This window comes from Coregonus clupeaformis, chromosome 20, assembly GCF_020615455.1.
Source record: "Coregonus clupeaformis isolate EN_2021a chromosome 20, ASM2061545v1, whole genome shotgun sequence".
NCBI lineage: Eukaryota > Metazoa > Chordata > Actinopteri > Salmoniformes > Salmonidae > Coregonus > Coregonus clupeaformis.
In genome coordinates this window covers 31393229-31414420 of record NC_059211.1, presented here as the reverse complement: position 1 = coordinate 31414420, position 21192 = coordinate 31393229, and the positions used below count along the sequence as shown (strand labels likewise).

Genomic DNA, 21192 nt, shown 5'->3' with positions numbered 1-21192 from the left:
CATATAAAGGGAGAGAGAGAGAGGGGGGAGGGAGAGAGAGGCAGAGAGAGAGACAGAGAGTGAAATAATATAGAGGAGAGAGAGGGGGGAGGGAGCGAGAGAGAGACAGAGAGTGAAATAATATAGAGGGAGAGAGAGAGGGGGGAGGGAGAGACAGAGAGAGACAGAGATAGAGAGAGAGAGAGAGAGAGAGAGAGAGAGAGAGAGAGAGAGAGAGAGAGAGAGAGACAGAGAAGGGAGAGAACGATATTGAGATATACAGAGAGAGACAACGAGAGAGAGAGAGGGACAGAGAGAGAGAGAGAGAGAGAGACAGAGAAGGGAGAGAACGATATTGAGATATACAGAGAGAGATAACGAGAGAGAGAGGGACAGAGAGAGAGAGGGAGAGAAAGAGAAAAGAGGGATGAAGAAGAGAGAGATAAAGAGGGAGAGTATATTTCTAAGTAAGTCCCTATCTAGCGTTGAGACTGTCAGGTTGATATTCTTGCTGGTCTCCTTTAAAGAACGAAGTATGGAGGATGAAAGGAATGTAGAGATTTAAACAGAAGATAAAATAAATGGAGAGAATTAAATTAAGAGATTAAGAGGGAGGTTAGGTCACTCTGTGTAATGATTTACATCCACATAGAATGTCCCACACATTAGTTTCGTCCTAAATGGCACCCTATTATTTTTATAGTGCACAACTTTTGACCAGGGCTCTAAGGGAGAGAGAGAGTAGTGATCAAAAGTAGTGCACTATATACAGTGAGGGAAAAAAGTATTTGATCCCCTGCTGATTTTGTACGTTTGCCCACTGACAAATACATGATCAGTCTATAATTTTAATGGTAGGTTTATTTGAACAGTGAGAGACAGAATAACAACAACAAAAATCCAGAAAAACGCGTGTCAAAAATGTTATAAATTGATTTGCATTTTAATGAGGGAAATAAGTAATAAGTATAAGTAAATAAGTATTTGGCCCCTCTGCAAACATGACTTAGTACTTGGTGGCAAAACCCTTGTTTGCAATCACAGAGGTCAGACGTTTCTTGTAGTTGGTCACCAGGTTTGCACACATCTCAGGAGGGATTTTGTTCCACTCCTCTTTGCAGATCTTCTCCAAGTCATTAAGGTTTTGAGGCTGACGTTTGGCAACTCGAACCTTCAGCACCCTCCACAGATTTTCTATGGGATTAAGGTCTGGAGATTGGCTAGGCCACTCCAGGACCTTAATGTGCTTCTTCTTGAGCCACTCCTTTGTTGCCTTGGCCATGTGTTTTGGGTCATTGTCATGCTGGAAAACCCATCCACGACCCATTTTCAATGCCCTGGCTGAGGGAAGGAGGTTCTCACCCAAGATTTGACGGTACATGGCCCCGTCCATCGTTCCTTTGATGTGGTGAAGTTGTCCTGTCCCCTTAGCAGAAAAACACCCCCAAAGCATAATGTTTCCACCTCCATGTTTGACGGTGGGGATGGTGTTCTTGGGGTCATAGGCAGCATTCCTCCTCCTCCAAACACGGCGAGTTGAGTTGATGCCAAAGAGCTCGATTTTGGTCTCATCTGACCACAACACTTTCACCCAGTTCTCCTCTGAATCATTCAGATGTTCATTGGCAAACTTCAGACGGGCATGTATATGTGCTTTCTTGAGCAGGGGGACCTTGCGTGCGCTGCAGGATTTCAGTCCTTCATAGTGTAGTGTGTTACCAATTGTTTTCAGGTCTTTTGTGTTTCTTCCATTTGCGAATAATCGCACCAACTGTTGTCACCTTCTCACCAAGCTGCTTGGCGATGGTCTTGTAGCCCATTCCAGCCTTGTGTAGGTCTACAATCTTGTCCCTGACATCCTTGGAGAGCTCTTTGGTCTTGGCCATGGTGGAGAGTTTGGAATCTGATTGATTGCCTCTTTGGACAGGTGTCTTTTATATAGGTAACAAACTGAGATTAGGAGTACTCCCTTTAAGAGTGTGCTCCTAATCTCAGCTCGTTACCTGTATAAAAGACACCTGGGAGCCAGAAATATTTCTGATTGAGAGGGGGTCAATACTTATTTCCCTCATTAAAATGCAAATCAATTCATAACATTTTTGACATGCGTTTTTTCTGGATGTTTTTGTTGTTATTCTGTCTCTCACTGTTCAAATAAACCTACCATAAAAATTATAGACTGATCATTTCTTTGTCAGTGGGCAAACGTACAAAATCAGCAGGGGATCAAATACTTTTTTCCCTCACTGTAGGGAACAGGGGGCCATTTGGGACGCCGACAATGAGACATATATGGGTGACAGTAGTGCCCTATATGATAGATATGGAGGACGTAACTGCAGTGCAATATGAGTCTTTCTGTCCTTCAATCAGTTATGGATATTGATTTAATGAAGTCAATATATAAGAAAGTAAATGTGTGTTTTTGTGTGTGAGCGTGTGTGTGTGCGTGTGCGCATGTGTGTGTGCACATGTGTGTGTGTGTGTGCGTGTGTGTGTGCGCATGTGTGTGTGTGCCTGTGCGCATGTGTGTGTGTGTGTGTCTTTTGTGTAGTTGCAGCTGTGGCCTAATTGAGATTTATACCCTGTCGTGTTTGGCCAACAGGCGAGGGGAAATTCACTGCTCCAACCGGGTCTGTCACAGCAGCTAAGCCTGTCTGACTTCTTTACGTGACACACACACACGCACACACGCACACACACACACACGCACACATGCACACACACGCACACACACACACACACACATACACACACAGAATTATTCTGCTCCTGTGAGCAGAAAACCGGAGCTCCCCGTCTCCTCTCATCTCATCTCTGCTTCTCACTGCAGTTGCCATGCATCGCTCCCCTGTGTGTGTGTGTGTGTGTGAAGGTGGGTGCCTTCAGCCTAATTATTGTATGTCTACCCTTACGTGTCTCTGATGTGCTGATGTGTGATATGGTGCTAACTGGATATCCTGGTTGTGTTTTCTGGTTAGGTGTTTGTGTGCCTGTGTAGCTGTGTGTGTAGGCCTCTGCTTTTGGTTGTGTTTGTGTGTCTACTGTAGGTGCGTATTCTTGTGTGTGTCCTTGTGAATGTGTACATGCATCTGCGTGTGTCTGTGTGTGTCTTTATATCTCTGTCTGTGTGTGTGTGTCTGTGTATTTGTATTTGTGTGTGTGTGTTGTTGATGCTGGTGAATTTGTGCTCTGTGACAAATAGCTAATCTCTGTGGGAATGTGTGGGAGGGATTCTACTTCAAGAGCATGTCGGAGCCATTAGAGTTAGCCTGAAACACGCACCCACACACACACGCACACACGCGCACACACATACACACACACACACACACTAAATATCTCTGATATTCTACATTCTTATATTGAGTCCTACTCATTATTTCCAGACACACAGTGGAAACGATTGGGTCTCATTCATACACAAAAATGTATGCACGCATGACTGTAAGTCGCTTTGGATAAAAGCGTCTGCTAAATGGCATATTATATTATTATTATTATTCAAGCAAATCCTGTAACCTGATTTCCTAGTCGTCATAACCCTTGCTACAAGAAATAACATTCTGATTCATATACAAAAACTCAGCAAAAAAAACATCCCTTTTTCAGGACCCTGTCTTTCAAAGATAATTCGTAAAAATCTAAATAACTTCACAGATCTTCATTGTAAAGGGTTTAAACACTGTTTCCCATGCTTGTTCAATGAACCATAAACAATGAATGAACATGTACCTGTGGAACGGTCGTTAATACACTAACAGCTTACAAACAGTAGGCAATTAAGGTAACAGTTTTGAAAACTTAGGATACTAAAGAGGCCTTTCTACTGACTCTGAAAAACACCAAAATTAAGATGCCCAGGGTCCCTGCTCATCTAAGTGAACGTGCCTTAGTCATGCTGCAAGGAGGCATGAGGACTGCATATGTGGCCAGGGCAATAACTTGCAATGTCCGTACTGTGAGATGCCTAAGACAACGCTACAGGGAGACAGGACGGACAGCTGATCGTCCTCGCTGTGGCAGACCATGTGTAACAACACCTGCACAGGATCGGTACATCCGAACATCACACCTGCGGGACAGGTACAGGATGGCAACAACAACTGCCTGAGTTACACCAGGAACGCACAATCCCTCCATCAGTGCTCAGAATGTCCGCAAGAGGCTGGACTGAGGGCTTGTAGGCCTGTTGTAAGGCAGGTCCTAACCAGACATCACCGGCAACAACGTCGCCTTTGGGCACAAACCCACCGTCGCTGGACCACACAGGACTGGCAAACAGTGCTCTTCACTGACGAGTTGCGGTTTTGTCTCACCAGGGGTGATGGTCGGATTCGCATTTATCGTCGAAGGAATGAGCGTTACACCGAGGCCTGTACGCTGGAGCGGGATCGATTTGGAGGTGGAGGGTCCGTCATGATCTGGGGCGGTGTATCACAGTATCATCGGACTGAGCTTGTTATCATTGCAGGCAATCTCAACGCTGTGCGTTACAGGGAAGACATCCTCCTCCCTCATGTGGTACCCTTCCTGCAGGCTCATCCTGACATGACCCTCCAGCATGACAATGCCACCAGCCATACTGCTCGTTCTGTGCGTGATTTCCTGCAAGACAGGAATGTCAGTGTTCTGCCATGGCCAGCAAAGAGCCCGGATCTCAATCCCATTGAGCACGTCTGGGACCTTTTGTATCAGAGGGTGAGGGCTAGGGCCATTCCCCCCAGAAATGTCTGGGAACTTGCAGGTGCCTTGGTGGAAGAGTGGGGTAACATCTCACAGCAAGAACTGGCAAATCTGGTGCAGTCCATGAGGAGGAGATGCACTGCAGTACTTAATGCAGCTGGTGGCCACACCAGATACTGACTGTTACTTTTGATTTTGACCCCCCCCCCTTTGTTCAGGGACACATTATAAAATTTCTGTTAGTCACATGTCTGTGGAACTTGTTCAGTTTATGTCTCAGTTGTTGAATCTTGTTATGTTCATACAAATATTTACACATGAAAAGTTTGCTGAAAATAAACGCAGTTGACAGTGAGAGGACATTTCTTTTTTTGCTGAGTTTAGCTGTCTGGGTTCAGGTCTTGACGGGCAAAAAGGTTTCTACACTTTTCTGACAGTTCTTGAGTCATATTATCTTGGTGTTTTATAATTGCGGGTAATCTGTAAAAATTGCGGGTAATCCGCCTCTAGAGGACCTAGCGGATGCCACAGTCTCAGCAATGGAACCACGTCACCAGCTGTAAGCCTAATGGAAGGCAGCGGTCAATGATGAACAGGGCTTCCTTGGCTTTGGGAAGCCCAATCCAGACATCAAACAGCTTTGCCCTCCTACCTCGGGTTCAGATCTTCAGAGCTCCCCCCTCATCGGACCGTGAGGGTGTCTGAGACTCCGGCTCCTTCATCAGCGACAATGGATTCTATGGCTGGCTCTGGTCCATTGGGCCCCACCTCCCATCCGTTCTTGAGGGGTCTTCTAAACTACTCGAGGCGAAAGAATGGCCGGACCTCCTCATCCATTTCACCAGCTGTCATCATTGGCTGCTCTATGGTGAGAAACATCTCAGTTCCTGGGGCACAAACCCTGTGCTATCTTGGAGCACGAGTACAGGACATTACAATGCCGCTTGCTACCGTTCTACGACAGCTGCCGGGGGCTGACGCTGTCGTAGTCCATGTGGGGTCAAACGACTCGGAACTGCTGAAAATTGTGAGCTGCTAGCGGTCATGTTCGCCCTGGGGGAGTGGAGGCATTGGCTAGAGGGGGCCGCCCATCCATTCGTCGTATGGACTGACCATAAGAACTTAGCCTACATTCAGGGGGCCAAGAGGCTCAACTCGCGCTAGGCCAGGTGGGCGTTGTTCTTCACCAGGTTCCGGTTCACGATCTCATACCGTCCGTGGACCTGGTGGAGAGGGACGACCCCATTGTCCCCAACGCCCTGATTGCTGCCCCAGGTTTGTGGGGAATCGATAGGCTGGTCAGAGCAGTGCTACGGCGGGAGCCCGTTCCGGGCGGAGGTCCATCGGGGAGGATGTACATACCCAAGGCGGCGCGCTTGCGACTGCTTCAGTGGGCGAACACGTCCAACCTGACCAGCCATCCGGGGGGCGCCAGGACATTGGAGTTCCTGCGTAGGAGGTTCTGGTGGCCATCAGCTGAGGTGGATACGCGTGCCTTCGTGGCTGCTTGCACAGTTACAGGAGGGGGTCGCAGTTCCGGAGCGACCCACTAGGTGTCATCCTCCGACAACCTTAGGCACCTCCTTACTCACAGTCTGGACTAATCATCATCCTATTGGTGTCACCTGTGTCTACCTGTTCACCTGTGTATTTATGCCCTCACTTCCCTGTGTTCCCTTGCTCAGTTTTCTCTGCTAGTTTCTCTATGCTCAGCAGCACTAATCAGTGTCTGATCGGAGAAGTATGTACAGGTACTCGAGAAGTGTTCTCCCTGTTTCTTTATTAGGAAGACTTATCATGGAAGCCCTGTTACAGGTTTATCATGGAAGCCCCGTAACAGGTTTATCATGGAAGCCCCGTTTCAGGTTTATCATGGAAGCCCCATAACAGGTTTATCATGGAAGACCCGTAACAGGTTTATCATGGAAGCCCTGTTACAGGTTTATCATGGAAGCCCTGTTACAGGTTTATCATGGAAGCCCTGTTACAGGTTTATCATGGAAGCCCTGTTACAGGTTTTGACTGAGAAGGACCCTTTTTTTATCATCATTATTTGCAATTATGAAAATTCCTGTCTCTCTTCCTCCCCATTTCTTCACCTCTCCATTGCCCTCTGTTTCTCTTCCTCTATCTCTCCCCTCTCTTATCTCTTCCCTCCCTCTTCCCCCCCTCTCTCTCCCCCCTCTCCTCCTCTCTCCTCTACCCCGCTCTTCTCTCCCTCTCCCGCTCCCGCTCCTCCCCCTCCTCCCCCCTCTCTCTCCAGGAGAACCACTGTAGGCGTATAAAGATCCTGGGGGACTGTTACTACTGTGTGTCAGGTCTGACCCAACCCAAGGCAGACCATGCACACTGCTGTGTAGAGATGGGCCTGGACATGATCGACACTATCACGTGAGTCTGCACTGACCACACACACACACACACACACGCACACACATAAGCGCACACTCAGAGAGACTGTGTGTCACGGTGTTGATCCCATCCTCCAGAACGAGAAGCAGAGCATTTCTGCTGTTGTGTTGTTTTCCTCTCTTTCTGTTGAGTGGATGGATGTCACTGCTGGAGCTCATTATCACCCAGGACAGGTGCTGCCATACACACTCCTCTCTCCTCCCTCGCTCATACACACTCCTCTCTCCTCCCTCGCTCATACACACTCCTCTCTCCTCCCTCGCTCATACACACTCCTCTCTCCTCCCTCGCTCATACACACTCCTCTCTCCTCCCTCGCTCATACACACTCCTCTCTCCTCCCTCGCTCATACACACTCCTCTCTCCTCCCTCGCTCATACACACTCCTCTCTCCTCCCTCGCTCATACTCCTCTCTCCTCCCTCGCTCATACTCCTCTCTCCTCCCTCGCTCATACACACTCCTCTCTCCTCCCTCGCTCATACACACTCCTCTCCCCCTTCTCTTTCCTTTCTCTCTCTATTCCATATGGTCCTCTCTTTCTCTCTCTCCTTGAATTATCCCCCTCTCTCCCTCTAGATTCCCCCTCTCTCCCTCTAGATTCCCCCTCTCTCCCTCTAGATTCCCCCTCTCTCCCTCTAGATTCCCCCTCTCTCCCTCTAGATTCCCCCTCTCTCCCTCTAGATATACTGATGTGGAGGAAAGAAGAGACTGTGGTGGAAATAGTCCCACTTGATTTACATTTACATTTTAGTAAATTTAGCAGACGCTCTTATCCAGAGCGACTTACAGTTAGTGAGTGCATACGTTGTTTTATTTTTTTATATCTCCTCAAAGCCATACCACTAAGACAGGGACTGCACACATGCACACACAGACACACACACACACTCACTCACACACACACACACACACACACACACACACACACACACACACACACACACACACACACACACACACACATGGGGTTATAGATAATTGTTTATTATTTAAACAAAGCCATGGAATCAATAATCCCCCTTCCTTCTCTCAGAAGCAGACAGGTATCAGCTCTACACTCTTAGAATTAGTGGTGACTCGAGGAACCCTGGAGATTCTCAAGGAACCATTGCCATTGGTCAATTGTTCATATTTGCACCTTTGGTTAGTTGAGGGGTTATTGGAGGAACTTCTAACGTTTCAATGTAGCAAAGGATTTCTGGAGTAACCTCAGACTAGAGACGTGGCTTATTAGGGGCATGGCTTAAAGATACATATTTTTTGGCAATCCGTTAGAGTAAATGGCATTGGTGTTCATCTGTTCTGTTTTTTATTGTTGTTTATTTAACCTTTATTTAACCAGGCTAGTCAATAAGAACAAATAATAATTTGCAATGAAGGCTTGGTTAGAGGCAAAAGGCTTCCGGCTGGGGCTGGGATGAAAAACCCACAAAACAATGTAAGACAAAATGGACAACACAGACAAAAGACACTGACAACAGCACAAATCCAACAGCAAACAAACAGTGGATGTGTGTGGTGTGTGTGAAGTAAAACAACATGCTTCCTTACATGTTGTCCTCTGTAGCTCAGCTGGTAGAGCACGGCGCTTGTAACGCCAGGGTAGTGGGTTCGATCCCCGGGACCACCCATACACAAAAAAAAAAAAATGTATGCACGCATGACTGTAAGTCGCTTTGGATAAAAGCGTCTGCTAAATGGCATATAATAAGGCAATGCAAGCTAGTGGCTAGAAACAACTACATGCCTCAACAACCTGTTCATCTATTTGTCCTTTGAACTCCTTTTTTCAGGTTGGCTTGGAGGGAATTCCAAGACTAGGGGGCTGAAATAACCTTTTTCCATGCTCGGTTCTAATTTTCGGGACCCTTTGCATAAAACAAGATTGAGACTGTTGTATTGTCATCACATGTTAAGGTTGAACACTGACAGTTTTCCTCAAGAGTCTATGCAAATCCAAAAGTTGGAATAGTTACCACTTTATTAATTAATGTAATTAGCAATGTTAATATTATTATTATATTAGAATTTGTAGTGATGGGACAATTTATACCGGAGCGCCGATGCTCCGATGCAGTTTTCAAAGCACTACTGATTCGACCATAGACATTAAAACCAGTTGATAGTGATAGCGCTGACGTCATCCACGTATTCCAGTAGAAAGCTCCTTATGGCTCATGAAGCCGGAAGTATTTGGATTTGAAGCGCCAAGGATCATGGTGAAAGTAGCCGTAATTAGCAAATGATCATGGTCAATGTAATCGTTTTCATCCTGCCTGAGAGAGTCAACCAGGAGCCTCCTCGTAGCCTGCCGGCCCGTGATTGGTCTGTGTCAGCATGTGGTCCTGTGTGATGACAAATGTAGTAGTCAGAATGGATCACTATTTAATTAAATATCTCGATTTGTAGTGAACTTTAAAATAATTCACCATGGGTATCGAACTTGATCATAATAAACACATTTTAGAGCCTAAAACGACAGTCTAAAAAGCAGTACTTTACATGGGCTTTCTATGGCAGATCAGGGCTTTTGGCACCGCTATGTTGCTACGCAGTAGCCGACCAGCAGAGCTTGTGACTTCACGCTCCAGACCGGACACTGGGGGCCTGGATTCGACACAACGTAACGATGCTTGTATCGAAGAAACAATACTACGTGATGATGACGTTAAAAGCTTCGAACGTCACACTACAAATCTGTCAAATGTCGGAACTTGAAAGTAAGAGCGACGACCCCTGCTGGAAGCGTTTTGTTTTTATCTAGATATTTCACCTTCTTAGCAGGTGGAAAGATAGCTCAGGGCGTAGAGCCACACGGCAGAGGAATCTATTCTGAAATCTTAGCAGAGTTTTTTATTTCTCAAACAGTGATTGTAAATGAAACAGCTTTAGTAGTTGTAATAGATAATTTTCAAATTATGGATCCACATTTTTTTGTTAATATGTAAAAGTGAGTTAAAAAAAGTTTAATTCGGGGCCTCCCGAGTGGCGCAGCGGTCTAAGGCACTACAGTGCTTGAGGTGTCACTACAGATCCGGGTTCGATCCTGGGCTGTGTTGCAGCCGGCCGTGACCGGGAGACCCATGAGGCGATGCACATTTGGGTTAGGGGAGAGTTTGGCCAGCTGGGATGTCCTTGACCCATCGCGCTGTAGCGACTCCTGTGGCGGGCCGGATGCATGCACGCTGACACGGTCGGCAGTTGTACAGTGTTTCCTCCGACAAATTGGTGAGGCTGGCTTCTGGGTTAAGCAAGCAGTGCGGCTTGGAAGGGTCGTGTTTCGGAGGACGCATGGCTCTCTGCAGCGATGGGACAAGACTGTAACTACCAATTGGATATCACGAAAAAGGGCTAAAAAAAATTTTTTTCTTTGAAACTAGGTTTCTTTTTTTACTAGGTTGCTCCTTTCAAAGCATAGACAGATAGCTTCAAAGTAACATTACCATGCGATCAATGACTTCCGAAGCTTCATTCGATCACATGCTTTTTCTAACTGTGTGGTGCAAAATGGAAGATCCCGCTGATTTCGCCCCAGCACAGGTGCTTTCTTCAATGCAAAGTTGCTTTCTTCGATGCAAAGCTGCTTTCAAACACCGACCTCTACTGGACAACTTATTTACCAATTTATTTAGATTTGTTTCAGTTTATAGTACCTGAATAGTAGTTCAGCAGGTAGGGATGGGGATTTGGGATCAGACACCAGCATAGCACAAGATCAGATACTGGCTATGGTTGAAAATGTATTTTCTGTGAAACCACACTATCTTCCCATTGTTGTTCAAATACTTTGTTTTATTTAGTGTAGCCTATGATACTCTTTTGTCTTCAGCATCCTAAATAATATCACGGATGCACAGTTTTATTAAAAATTGTGAACCTGGAGGCAAAAAGGGTAAGTAGAATATATATGTTTTGCGAACCCCACATTCTAACTAAAATGTGTTTATCTGTCCATTGCGCCACAAAGTTTTGATGGATGGGAAAACAAGTCTATATAAACGTCAAACATGCAGATATTTTTTCCTGACCAGCAGATGCCACTAATGTGCACTCTGTTAATCGCTCCAAATAATTCACCATTTTTCGGCACAACTTGGCGAAAGCCCCAAAGGGTTCAGAAAGCCTTGGTTTCCCATCACTATGTAATATGTAATATGCATAAATATTAAAGGATTTTTTTTTTTTTGCGTTGTACAAACTTAGCATGATGAACAGGAATGACATTTACCAAAAAGTGTGTCCAAAAAGAACTATCTGAAAGCCACGCCTCCAAATAAGCCACACCGCCAATCTTCTGATAGACTGCTACCTCTACAATATATTATTAAAAACGTTCAACATTTAACCCCTCCCATCACAATAAGGTTCTGGTTTAAGCTTTTACACAGGGGTGACTTGAAGACCCTTTTCAGAAGGGTTCCTCGAATACTCTTTTCAGAGGGGTTCCTCGAGGAACCTTTTGAACTGTAAAGGTTCCACTGGTTATGCAATTTTTAGAACCCCAAAAGGTTATTCCAGTCACCTTTACTTCTAAGAGTGCATACTCAGGGCCGTACCCATTGTTAAAGTAAAGGGCAAAAAGCAAACCGCTTGTTAGTTTAAGATATTGAAGTGAAAAAAATGGATTCTGATTATATAAAGCGATCTACAACATTGCTTTAGACTAGAAGCAGGCTGTAAATTTCACGAGGAAGATGTGCTTCTATCTCTTCCTAGGTCTGTGGTGGAGGCTACGGAGGTGGATCTGAACATGCGTGTGGGTCTGCACACGGGCCGGGTACTCTGTGGGGTTCTGGGACTCCGGAAGTGGCAGTATGATGTCTGGTCCAATGATGTCACTCTGGCCAACGTGATGGAGGCAGGAGGACTGCCTGGGTACGTATGACTACTGGAAACCATGTCTGTCCTAAATGGTGCCCTATTCCCTACATACAGTAGTGCACTACTTTTGACCAGAGCCCATAGGGAGCCCATGAAGAGCCCATATATAGGGAGTAAGGTGTCATTTGAGAAACACCACATATTGATGACATGGACAGTTTTGTCAAGCTCTTTTGTGAGAGAATTGTCTCGCTATTGAAAGAAAGCCTTGTATCTCCAAAACTGAAACTTCAAAAGCTATTTTACTATTTACGAACATACAATCACAAAACTACAGAAGCTATTTTTAATACATTTCATTGGTCCTAGAGCTGTGAAATGTTGAGTGTACAAAAAGGGGAGTGCTTTCAATTCGATACAATTCAAGTAAACAATAACCAACTAATGAGAAGAGATAGCAGGGTAGGGATCCATTTTATTCCAATCCCAGTGAGCTCAGTAGATGAACTGAAATGTAATTGATGATTTAGAAACCTGGAAGAGATGAAAAACAGTTTCTGATTCTCCTTTAATTACTTACATATCCATAATTACTCCCTTTCTCTCTCTCTCTCTCTCTCTCCACTTTCCCTGTATACCCCTTCCTTTTCCCTCTCTCCTCTCACTCTCCTCTCTCAGTAAGGTCCACATAACCAGGACTACTCTAGAGTGTTTGAATGGAGACTATGAGGTGGAGCCTGGCTTTGGTCATGATAGACACGCCTTCCTACAGAAACACAACATCGAGACCTTCTTCATAATACCCTCCCATAGGCGCAAGGTACACAACAACACACACAAACACACACACACACACACACAGTCCAAAAACCTTATATACACAAACACACAACCACAACAATCTTAAATTGTACCCTTCCACAGACTTAAGGTACACAGTGACTCATACTGTTTTCATCCTAAATGGCACCTTAATCCCTTTATAGTGCACCAGGGTCCATATCCTGGTTCCGCCACTTGCACTAGTCCAACATCTCCTGTGCTCTACCCAGAACCTAATGCAGTGGCTGGCCACCCCTCATGTGTGATTTGGTTCTGGGTTGCCCAGATTAGTCAACTTCAACTTCATTTGCACCATTCTGTGTAATCTACTGTAGACAGCAGAGGATTCACCTCCGGAGTTCACGCATGATGATTCCACTAAATGATTTATCCTATGAGGTGGTCCACAGAGTGTTAGGCTGTGGGTCAGTGTCTTCCAGTCCCAGTAATGCTCCATACATGTGAATCATACATGTGAATCATACATGTGAATCATACATGTTGAATCATACTTTCACGCTGCTCTCAGTTCAAATGTCTGTTTTTAGTTGTGGTACCTGAAACACTTAATAACCACAACAGGTCTAAAGTATCTTCTAGAGCAGGCAGACACACACACAGACAGGCATACACACACACACAAGTTTATAGGAGTGGGTGAAATCGTTATAGTCCTCACTAAGATAGGTTTGACACACACACACACACACACACACACACACACTTATTTTCTTCCTCATAGTCTTGATGTCCTCTCACATAACAATGCCAGTTAATAGACTCTATCACATAACACTGCCAGTTAATAGACTATATCGCACAACACTGCCAGTTAATAGACTCTATCACATAACACTGGCAGTTAATAGACTCTATCACATAACACTACCAGTTAATAGACTCTATCACATAACACTACCAGTTAATAGACTCTATCACATAACACTGCCAGTTAATAGACTCTATCACATAACACTGCCAGTTAATAGACTCTATCACATAACACTGCCAGTTAATAGACTCTATCACATAACACTGCCAGTTAATAGACTCTATCACATAACACTGCCATTTAATAGACTCTATCACATAACACTACCAGTTAATAGACCCTATAACATAACACTACCAGTTAATAGACTATTTTATAGTTTCCATTATAAAGGCTGAAGTTGATCTTTCTCTGGTACTTAAACTCCTCTCTCTCCCCCTGCTTTCCCCCTCTCCCCTCTCTCCCTTCCCTTCTCTCTCCCCCTGCTCCATCTATTCCCTCTCTCCCCCACCTCCCCTCCCACCCCCACCCCCTTTCCCTCTCTCTCCCTTCTCTCTTCAGATCTTCCCAGGGTTGATCCTGTCGGATATCAAGCCAGCCAAGAAGATGAAGTTTAAGACAGTGTGCTACCTGCTGGTTCAGCTCATGCACTGTAGGAAGATGTTCAAGGCGGAGATCCCCTTCTCTAACGTCATGACCTGCGACGACGACGACAAGGTGTGTGTCTGTTGCTGTTAATGTGTTGGTGTGTGTGTATTCATATTTCTGGGAAATAATATGGCTGAGTGCTAAAAACCTTTTAACAGGTTTTTATGTCCAGCGGTGAAATCCTGCTCGGTTTCCTAATCCTGAACGCACACACGCACACACACTCACACACACGCACACGCACACACACAAACACACTAACACACTAATCTGGATCACTCCTATAAACCTCCCTGTGCCCACACACTCTCATTCACGGAGTCAGTTACAGAAACTTGGTTAAAACCAAGGCAACAGATATCATTGCTAACTCTAATGCCAAAACAAACTTCTACATTATAGGGTGGGTGGGTGTTGAAAACTGTGACTCAGTGATGACTCAGTGTGTCATGATTGGTGGTGTGTGTGGAGGCATCATTTCTCTGTCAGGAATAGCCCTGTAACTGTGTAATCCTCTAATAACTGTCAGGGCTTTGTCTAGCCACGTTATGATGACACCACACTGCTAGCATTATGACACCCAATAGTATTACATTGCAGAGTTCACTGCTAATGCTAGCATTATGACACCCAACAGTATTACATTGCAGAGCTCAATGCTAATACTAGCATTATGACACCCAATAGTATTTCATTGCAGAGTTCACTGCTAATGCTAGCATTATGACACCCAATAGTATTTCATTGTAGAGCTCACTGCTAATGCTAGCAATATGACACCCAATAGTATTACATTGCAGAGCTCACTGCTAATGCTAGCATTATGACACCCAATAGTATTACATTGCAGAGCTCACTGCTAATGCTAGCATTATGACACCCAATAGTATTACATTGTAGAGCTCACTGCTAATGCTAGCATTATTACACCCAATAATATTACATTATACAGCGGGTGGGTCTAATCCTGGACGCTGATTGGTGAAAACCACATTCCAGCCGGTGTCTATTCCACAAGGTACCACCGGCTAAAGCTATGACGTTGAAATGCCTATTGACTCGGTTCCATCTCACTGCGCAATCCACCGTCTCATCAGACCAGCCTGGCAATTTATAAACTTTATCTCCGCTGTAAAAAGCATCTAGACATTATCTCCCATTTCTTTTAGACTAGCAATTGATTTTCAATAGTGGAGATTTGTATAACACTTGCGGTCTGTCTCTCTGAACATTGTTTTAATATTTAAATTCGATCTTCAGCTGTCCCATAGTAATTAACGTGTAGGGGTTGGGAGTCGGGACGAGACAGACAGGCAGACAGCTTTTCTCAGCCAGTCAAAATCATAAATCAGCGTCATTTTTATGGACATATACATAGAAATGTCAATAGAAAATAGGTAAAACGAAAATAAATGCAGCTAGTTTGCAGTCTTTCCAGCTTCAGTTTTAAGTGTTAGCTGTGTTGTTGGCTAGCTCCTCTGAACAACAGTGTCCTGACGAGAGAGCACATTTTCTATGCCAGGTGATATGCCAGTACATCACTGGGGCCAATCTTCCTGCCATCCAGGACCTCTATACCAGGCGGTGACAGAGGAAGGCCCTAAAAATTGTCAAAGACTCCAGCTACCGCACGGCAAGTGGTGCCGGAGCGTCAAGTCTAGGTCCAAAAGGCTTCTTAACAGCTTCTACCCCCAAGCCATAAGACTCCTGAACAGCTAATCAAATGGCTACCCGGATTATTTGCATTGTTCCCCCCCACCCCCTCTTTTACGCTGCTGCTATTCTCTGTTTATTATCTATGCATGTACAGTACCAGTAAAAAGTATGGACACACCTACTCATTCAAGGGTTTTTCTTTATTTTAACTATTTTTTACATTGTAGAATAATAGTGAAGACATCAAAACTATGAAATAACACATATGGAATCATGTAGTAACCAAAACAAAGTTAAACAAATCAAAATATATTTTATATTTCAGATTCTTCTTCTTCCTTTGCCTTGATGACAGCTTTGCACACTTCTTCCGATAACTATATAAGCTGTAGGACCTATAAGAACTTATATAAGCTTGGAATGACCATTTGTATGAAGGTGGAATGGCCACTTCCAGGTTCTCCTGTGGTTAGAGTTCAAGTCCTTGTGACTCTGATGCTGTCCTAATATTAACACCTTGTCCCCTGTCCCGTGTCCCTGACAGAGGCGTGCGTTGCGGACGGCATCGGAGAAGGTGCGTAGCCGGACGTCGTTCTCGGGTGCCGTGCAGCACCCGCCTGGTACACGGGTCAACCGCTACATCGGCCGGCTAATCGAGGCTCGTCAGACAGACTCACAGACCACTGACCTCAACTTCATCACACTCACCTACAGGAACACAGACAGGGAGCGCAGGGTATGTAGAGTACACACACACACATACACACACACACAGTAAAAATCTGTCTTCTCACTGTCTTTCTTTCTCAGTGAGGGGGTGGCAAAAAAGGGGAATGCTTCGTGACTCCCTTTATCTTCTCTCTCTTTCTCTCTCTTTCTCTCTCTCTCTCTTTCTCCCTCCTCTCTCTTACTCTTTATTTTTCTCTTCCCCTCTCCTCTCTCTCTCCCTCGCTCATCTCTCTCTCGCTCATCTCTCTCTCTCTTGCTCTCTCTCGCTCTCTCTCTCTCCTCTCTCTCTCCCCCCTTCCCCTCCTCTCTCTCTCTCTCTCCTCTCTCTCTCCCTCACTCTCTCTCTCCTCTCTCTCTCCTTCTCCCCCTTCCCCTCTCCTCTCTCTCTCTCCTCTCTCTCTCTCTCGCTCATCTCTCTCTCTCGCTCTCTCTCTCGCTCTCTCTCTCTCTCTCTCTCTCTCGCCCTCTCTCTCTCCTCTCACTCTCTCCCCCCTTCCCCTCTCCCCTCTCTCTCTCTCCCCCCTTCCGCTCTCCTCTCTCTCTCTCTCTCTCTCTCTCTCTCTCTCTCTCTCTCTCTCTCTCTCTCTCCCCCCTTCCCCTCTCCTCTCTGTCTCTCTCTCTCTCTCCCCCTTCCCCTCTCCTCTCTCTCTCTCTCTCTTCTTTCTCTCTCCCCCTTCCCCTCTCCTCTCTGTCTCTCTCTCTCCCCCTTCCCTCCCCTCTCTCTCTCGCTTCTCTCTCTCTCCCCCTTCCCCTCTCCTCTCTGTCTCTCTCTCTTCCCCCCTTCCCCTCTCTCTCTCTCTCTCTCTCTCTCTCTCTTTCTCTCTCTCCCCCTTCCCCTCTCTCTCTCTCTGTCTCTCTATGTCTCTCTCCCCCTCTTCCCCTCTCCTCTCTCTCCCCCTTCCCCTCTCCTCTCTCTCTCCCCCCTCCCCCTCTCTCTCTTTCTCCCCCCTCCCCCTCTCTCTCTCCCCCCTCTTCCCCTCTCCTCTCTCTCTCCCCCTCTTCCCCTCTCTCCTCCCCCCCCTTCCCCTCTCCTCTCTCTCTCCCACGCCTGTCATCTTTGGTTGTGGAGTTTAAAGTGATCCACCCACACTCTCAGGAGGGGGTACTGCTAATGATTTGGGAGCCTCTGAGCCACATGCGCCCGCTGGATGACTTTCTCCTTTGTGTGCGTGGGAGTCTGACACAAAGACACAGAGAACAGAAGAACTGCATGTGTGTGTGTATGTGTGTGTATGTGTGTGTGTGTGTGTGTGTGTGCCTGCGTGCATTGCATGTGTGCTTGTGTGAGTGCGTGTGTGTGTGCATGTGCGTGTGTGCAGGGTTGGGTAGGTTACTTTCTAAATGTAATCTGTTACAGTTACTAGTTACAGTGGGGGAAAAAAGTATTTAGTCAGCCACCAATTGTGCAAGTTCTCCCACTTAAAAAGATGAGAGAGGCCTGTAATTTTCATCATAGGTACACGTCAACTATGACAGACCAAATGAGAAGAAAAAAAATCCAGAAAATCACATTGTAGGATTTTTTATGAATTTATTTGCAAATTATGGTGGAAAATAAGTATTTGGTCAATAACAAAAGTTTCTCAATACTTTGTTATATACCCTTTGTTGGCAATGACACAGGTCAAACGTTTTCTGTAAGTCTTCACAAGGTTTTCACACACTGTTGCTGGTATTTTGGCCCATTCCTCCATGCAGATCTCCTCTAGAGCAGTGATGTTTTGGGGCTGTCGCTGGGCAACACAGACTTTCAACTCCCTCCAAAGATTTTCTATGGGGTTGAGATCTGGAGACTGGCTAGGCCACTCCAGGACCTTGAAATGCTTCTTACGAAGCCACTCCTTCGTTGCCCGGGCGGTGTGTTTGGGATCATTGTCATGCTGAAAGACCCAGCCAAGTTTCATCTTCAATGCCCTTGCTGATGGAAGGAGGTTTTCACTCAAAATCTCACGATACATGGCCCCATTCATTCTTTCCTTTACACGGATCAGTCGTCCTGGTCCCTTTGCAGAAAAACAGCCCCAAAGCATGATGTTTCCACCCCCATGCTTCACAGTAGGTATGGTGTTCTTTGAATGCAACTCAGCATTCTTTGTCCTCCAAACACGACGAGTTGAGTTTTTACCAAAAAGTTATATTTTGGTTTCATCTGACCATATGACATTCTCCAAATCCTCTTCTGGATCATCCAAATGCACTCTAGCAAACTTCAGACGGGCCTGGACATGTACTGGCTTAAGCAGGGGGACACGTCTGGCACTGCAGGATTTGAGTCCCTGGTGGCGTAGTGTGTTACTGATGGTAGGCTTTGTTACTTTGGTCCCAGCTCTCTGCAGGTCATTCACTAGGTCCCCCCGTGTGGTTCTGGGATTTTTGCTCACCGTTCTTGTGATCATTTTGACCCCACGGGGTGAGATCTTGCGTGGAGCCCCAGATCGAGGGAGATTATCAGTGGTCTTGTATGTCTTCCATTTCCTAATAATTGCTCCCACAGTTGATTTCTTCAAACCAAGCTGCTTACCTATTGCAGATTCAGTCTTCCCAGCCTGGTGCAGGTCTACAATTTTGTTTCTGGTGTCCTTTGACAGCTCTTTGGTCTTGGCCATAGTGGAGTTTGGAGTGTGACTGTTTGAGGTTGTGGACAGGTGTCTTTTATACTGATAACAAGTTCAAACAGGTGCCATTAATACAGGTAACGAGTGGAGGACAGAGGAGCCTCTTAAAGAAGAAGTTACAGGTTTGTGAGAGCCAGAAATCTTGCTTGTTTGTAGGTGACCAAATACTTATTTTCCACCATAATTTGCAAATAAATTCATTAAAAATCCTACAATGTGATTTTCTGTATTTATTTTTCTCATTTTGTCTGTCATAGTTGACGTGTACCTATGATGAAAATTACAGGCCTCTCTCATCTTTTTAAGTGGGAGAACTTGCACAATTGGTGGCTGACTAAATACTTTTTTCCCCACTGTACCTGTCCAAAATTGTAATCAGTAACTTAACTTTTGGATTACCCAAACTCAGAAATGTAATCGGATTAGTTTAAGTTACTTTTTAATTACTTTCCCATTAAGAGGCATTAGAAGAAGACAAAGATAATCTATTAAACGCATTTGCTGTGTCACCATAGTGGTCTCTGACTTGTGGTCAGACTCGCTCAGGTGGAACAAACTTAAACTTGCGTATTTTTTCATTGCTGAATTGAATGTCATTGATAAAAGAGAAAGGTGTCGTAATGTATTTTTTCACAAAAATCCTTTCTAAAAGTAATTCAAGAAGTAATCATCTAGGGGTCATCTAGTTTTTCAAAGTATCTAATCTGATTACAATATTTTTGCTGGTAATACACTAAAAACAAATGGTTCTATATGGTGCCAAATAAGGGTTATTCGTCTTGTAACCATAGCGGAACCCTTTTAGGTGCTATATGAAACATTTTCTTGAAGGTTCTGTAAAGAACCATGCTCATAAGGTTCTAAATGGACCCTGTATGGTGCTAAACAGAACGCTTTCTTAAGGTTCTATAAAGAACCATTAAAAAACGGTTCTATATAGCACCAAAAAACGGTTCCGCTATGGTGACAACACTTTTTGGGGCTACAGTGCCTTCAGAAAGTATTCACACCCCTTTTTCCACATTTTGTTTTGTTACAAAGTGGGTTTAAAATGGATTTAATTGTACGTTTTTGTCAATGATCTACACAAAATACTCTAATGTCAAAGTGGAAGAAAAATGCAAAAAAATAAATCACATTTATGGAAAATTAAACACTAATATTTCTTGAACTGCATTGTTGGTTAAGGGCTCGTAAGTAAGCATTTCTGTTTTATTCTGCGCATGTGACAAATACAATTTTATTTTATTTTATTAGATAAGTATTGAACCCCCTCAGTCAATACATGTTAGAATCACCTTTGGCAGCGATTACAGCTGTGAGTCTTTCTGGGTAAGTCTCTAAGAGCTTTGCACACCTGGATTGTACAATATTTGCTATACAGACATTTTCAAGTCTTGCCATAGATTTTCAAGACGATTTAAGTCAAAACTGTTACTAGGCCACTCAGGAACATTCAATGTCATCTTGGTAAGCAACTCCAGTGTATGTTTGGCCTTGTGTTTTAGGTAATTGTCCTGCTGAACAGTGAATTTGTCTCCCAGTGTCTGTTGGAAAGCAGACTGAACCAGGTTTTCCTCTAGGATTTTGCCTGCGCTTAGCTCTATACCGTTTTTATTTATTTAAACAAACTCCCTAGTCCTTGCCGATGACAAACACACCCATAACATGATGCAGCCACCACCATGCTTGAAAATATGAAGCGTGGTACTCAGTGATGTGTTGTGCTGGATTTGCCCCAAACATAATGCTTTGTATTCAGGACAAAAAGTTACTTTCTTATTACTTTAGTGTCTTATTGCAAACAGGATGCATGTTTTGGAATATTTTTTATCCTGTACAGGCTTCCTTCTTTTCACTGTCATGTATGTTAGTATTGTGGTGTAACTGCAATGTTTTTGAGCCGTCCTAAGTTATCTTCTATCACAGCCATTAAACTCTGTAACTGTTTTAAAATAATCATTCCTTCCTCTCCGGCAACTGAGTTAGGAAGAGCGCCTGTGTCTTTGTAGTGACTGGGTGTATTGATACACCATCCAAAGTGTAATT

The 21192-nt window shown here is 44.8% G+C and overlaps 1 protein-coding gene across 1 annotated transcript in view; it reads left to right on the top strand.

The window, feature by feature from the left end:
- The window catches only part of adcy1a (adenylate cyclase 1a), a 62431-nt gene that overhangs the window by 27115 nt on the left and 14124 nt on the right, over nucleotides 1-21192 (top strand). The window contains exons 5-9 of the mRNA XM_041840184.2: nucleotides 6929-7056; nucleotides 11797-11955; nucleotides 12580-12721; nucleotides 14057-14212; nucleotides 16344-16535. Of these exons, the coding sequence (XP_041696118.1) occupies nucleotides 6929-7056; nucleotides 11797-11955; nucleotides 12580-12721; nucleotides 14057-14212; nucleotides 16344-16535 (777 nt within the window). The remainder of the gene's footprint in view (nucleotides 1-6928; nucleotides 7057-11796; nucleotides 11956-12579; nucleotides 12722-14056; nucleotides 14213-16343; nucleotides 16536-21192) is intronic.